The sequence below is a fragment of the Trachypithecus francoisi genome, unplaced genomic scaffold (assembly GCF_009764315.1).
Source record: "Trachypithecus francoisi isolate TF-2019V2 unplaced genomic scaffold, Tfra_2.0 Lachesis_group7, whole genome shotgun sequence".
Lineage (NCBI taxonomy): Eukaryota > Metazoa > Chordata > Mammalia > Primates > Cercopithecidae > Trachypithecus > Trachypithecus francoisi.
In genome coordinates, this window is record NW_022681472.1 from 25,465,471 (window position 1) to 25,469,497 (window position 4,027).

General features: G+C 43.4%; 1 protein-coding gene across 2 annotated transcripts; it reads right to left on the reverse strand.

Moving 5' to 3' along the window:
• Positions 1-3,248: 3,248 nt before the first annotated feature.
• LOC117079295 (small ubiquitin-related modifier 2-like) lies at positions 3,249-3,536 on the reverse strand. 2 transcript variants are annotated; one of them, XM_033203017.1, is made up of 2 exons: positions 3,383-3,536; positions 3,249-3,325 (listed from the first exon to the last, which is right to left on the reverse strand). In XM_033203017.1, the coding sequence occupies exons 1-2, from the start codon at positions 3,534-3,536 to the stop codon at positions 3,249-3,251; spliced, it is 231 nt and encodes a 76-aa protein (XP_033058908.1). The 2 variants fall into 2 exon arrangements, with proteins under 2 accessions (XP_033058908.1, XP_033058907.1); XM_033203016.1 differs by having other exon boundaries at positions 3,249-3,536.
• Positions 3,537-4,027: the final 491 nt, after the last annotated feature.

Genomic DNA, 4,027 nt, shown 5'->3' on the forward strand with positions numbered 1-4,027 from the left:
AATACAAAAGTTAGGCATGGTGGTGGGCATCTGTAATCCCAGCTACTCAGGAGGCTGAGGCAAGAGAATTAGTTGAATCCCAGAGGCGGAGGTTGCAGTGAGCTGAGATCGCACCACTGCACTCCAGCCTGGGCAACACAGTGAGACTCCGTTTCAAAAAAAAAAACGGAAGGAAGGAAGGAAGGAAGGAAGAAAGATGCTGAAGAATGAGATGCTCTATCAAGTGGTCTCATTAATGGTTATGTTCATTATATTTGGATTATTGTCAAATAATTGAAATATGATAATCTCCTAATACCAAAATTATGGTGACTCTAATATATTATTTCTGAGTGTGCTTCTGGGTCATGATTAAAAGTATTAATCATTGTTGTGTAACAAATAAACAGATGCAGTGGTTCAACAAAGACAAAAAAGTGCAATTTTATTTCTTTATTTTGAGATGGAGTTTCACTCTTGTCACTAATTTTGTTTTTCGTTTTGTTTTTGTTTTAAGACAGAATCTCACTCTTTTTTTTTTTTGAGTCGGAGTGCCTCTCTTGTTGCCCGGGCTGGAGTGCAATGGCACGATCTCGGCTCACTGCAACCTCCGTCTCCTGGGTTCAAGCGATTCTCCTGCCTCGGCCTCCCCAGTAGCATGCGCCACCACACCCGGCTAATTTTGTGTTTTTAGTAGAGACAGGGTTTCTCCATGTTGGTCAGACCGCCTCGGTCTACCAAAGTGCTGTGATTACAGGCATGATCCACCGCACCTGGCAAAAAGTGTGATTTTTAAAATGGGCAAAGGACTTAAATATTTCTCCAAAGAAGATAACAGTTTCTCATCATCAGTCATTAGGTATATACTAATCAAAACCATGATATAGCACTTCATGCCCACTAGCAGGGTTATAATTTTTTTTTTTTTTTTTTTTTTTTTAAACGGAGTCTCACTCTATCGCCCAGGCTGAAATGCAATGGCGCCATCTTGGCTCACTGCAACCTCTGCCTCCAGGATTCAAGTGATTCTCCTGCCTCAGCCTCCTAAGTAGCTGGGATTACAGGCTCCCACCAGCATGCCCAGCTAATTTCTGTATTTTTAGGAGAGACGGGGTTTCATCGTGTTCCCCAGGCTGGTTTCAAACTGTTGACCTCAGGTGATCCACCTGCCTTGGCCTCCCAAAGTGCTGGGATTACAGGCGTGAGCCACCACACCCGGTGTGGCTATAATTTTTTAAGTAGGAAATAACAAATGTTGGCAAATTTATTATTTGACCCCTCCCTCTTACATTGCTGGTGTGACTGTAAAATATTGCAGCCACTATGGAAAACAGTTTCTCTGTTTCTTAAAAAGCAATTATAGAATCATCACAGGACCCACCATTTCTACTTGAAACCCAAAAAAATTGAAAGCAGGGATTCAAACAAATGCTTCTACACAAATATTCATAGCAGCACTATTCACAAGAGCTAAAAGACAGAAATAACCCAAATGTCCAACAGCGGATGAACAGTTACACAAAACATGGTATACATACAATGAGGTATTACTCAGCCATAAAAAAACATGAAGTAGGCCTGGCACAGTAGCTCACACCTAAAATCCCAGCACTTGGGAGGCCAAGGTGGGTGGATCACCTGAGCTCAGGAGTTTGAGACCAGCCTGACCAACATGGCGAAACCCTGTCTCTACTAAAAATTTAATTTAGCCAGGCGTGGTGGCACATGCCTGTAATCCCAGCTACTCGGGAGGCTGAGGCAGGAGAATCGCTTGAATGCGGGAGGCAGAGGTTGCAGTGAGCCAAAATCACACCATTATACTCCAGCCTGGGCAACAAGAGCAAACCTCTATTAAAAAGAAAAAAAGACGGCCGGGCGCGGTGGCTCAAGCCTGTAATCCCAGCACTTTGGGAGGCCGAGACGGGCGGATCACGAGGTCAGGAGATCGAGACCATCCTGGCTAACATGGTGAAACCCCGTCTCTACTAAAAAATACAAAAAACTAGCCGGGCGACATGGCGGGCGCCTGTAGTCCCAGCTGCTTGGGAGGCTGAGGCAGGAGAATGGCGTAAACCCAGGAGGCGGAGCTTGCAGTGAGCTGAGACCCGGCCACTGCACTCCAGCCTGGGCGGCAGAGCGAGACTCCGTCTCAAAAAAAAATAAAAAAAATAAAAATAAAAAATAAAAAATAAAAAGAAAAAAAGAAAGAAAGAAAGAAAAAAAAGCATGAAGTACTAATACATGAATGTGGATGACCCACAAAACATGCTTGAGCCCAGGAGCTCAAGACCAGCCTGGGCAACATGATGAGACCCCCATCTTAGTAAAAACTCTTTTTTATTTTATTTTATTTTTTAAACAAGAAGTTTATTTAAACAACAAGATGCTTGACTTGAAGGGAAAACTATCTAGGATTCTTTTTTGTTTTAGAGTAATTTATCCCTACTTAAAGACATATTGCCCTGCATGTAACAGCTACGTACAAAAAAGTTATAAAATTGTCCTTGGTTTTACAATGATAAATGAAAAACATTAAAATCCTCCAATTGAACAAGGTATGCAAGGATTTTTATTTTTATTTTTTTATTTTTATTTTTGTTAAAACAGTGAGAGCAAAATAACTTACTGGAATATAAAGAGCTAAATGAGCATGCCACTAATGGAGAAAGGGGGTATTTTCACAGAATCAGTATTTTTCCCATTCCGTGTCCAGTTGATGTCAATCAAAACATACCATTGGCTATTTAGTTTAAAAAAAATGCAGTATGCTTGTGCATGTATACCAGTTACTTTATGTACAATAAATGAATGGGGAAGGGGGAAATGAAAGAATAGAAAAAGCTATACTGTAGTAGTCAGGATGTGGTGGAACCAAATTGCAGTTTTCTTTCTTTTTTTTTTTTTTTTTTGAGACGGAGTCTGGCTCTGTCCCCCAGGCTGGAGTGCAGTGGCCGGATCTCAGCTCACTGCAAGCTCCGCCTCCCGGGTTCACGCCATTCTCCTGCCTCAGCCTCCCAAGTAGCTGGGACTACAGGCACCCGCCACCACGCCCGGCTAGTTTTTTGTATTTTTTAGTAGAGACGGGGTTTCACCGTGTTAGCCAGGATGGTCTCCATCTCCTGACCTCATGATCCGCCCGTCTCGGCCTCCCAAAGTACTGGGATTACAGGCTTGAGCCACCGCACCCGGCCTCAAAGTGCAGTTTTCTAATTGAGAAGGTAGTCTTGGTCTTTAAAGAACAGAGTTCTGGAGAAAAGCAGGTTCCCTTTTCAGTAGACACCTCCTGTCTGCTGTTGGAACACATCAATTGTATCTTCAGCCTCCATTTCCAGCTGTGCAGGTGTGTCTGTTTCACTGATTGGTTGCCCATCGAATTGTAATCTAATCTGCCTCATTGACCAACCCTGTCGTTCACAATAGGCTTTCAGTAGTTTACTAATTGGTGTATGCCTCTTAATCTTAAACTGCATCACAGAACCATCCTGCCCTGCCACTGTCAAATTAATATGATCGTGGTTCTCAGCCTTGACTCCTTCCTTGGGCTTTTCATCGGCCATGGCGAGTGTCAGTCTCCTCAGCTGCCGCTTTACAAAAGAGGTACCAGGTTTGCATCGAACAAGCAAACTGTTTTAAAAAAAAAAAATAATAGGCCGGGCGCAGTGGCTCATGCCTGTAATCCTAGCACTTTGAGAGGCTGAGTCAGGCGGGTCACAAGCTCAGGAATTCGAGACCAGCCTGGCTAATATGGTGAAACCCCATCTCTACTAACAATACAAAAATTAGCCGGGTGTAGTGGTGCATGCCTGTAATCCCAGCTACTCAGGAGGCTGAGGCAGGAGAACTGCTTGAACCCAGGAGGCGGAGGTTGCAGTGAGCCGAGATCGGGCCACTGCACTCCAGCCCGGGCGACAGAGCGAGACTCTGTCTCAGAAACAAAAACAAAAAAAATTATTATTATTGTTTTATATATATATATATATATATAACAAATATATATATTTTTTGAGACAGCGTCTCGCTCTGTTGCCGAGGCTGGAGTGCAGTGGCG

Excerpts from the sequence above, each read along its gene's own strand:
- LOC117079295 (XM_033203016.1), bottom strand. The coding sequence starts at position 3,536 with ATGGCCGATGAAAAGCCCAAGGAAGGAGTCAAGGCTGAGAACCACGAT.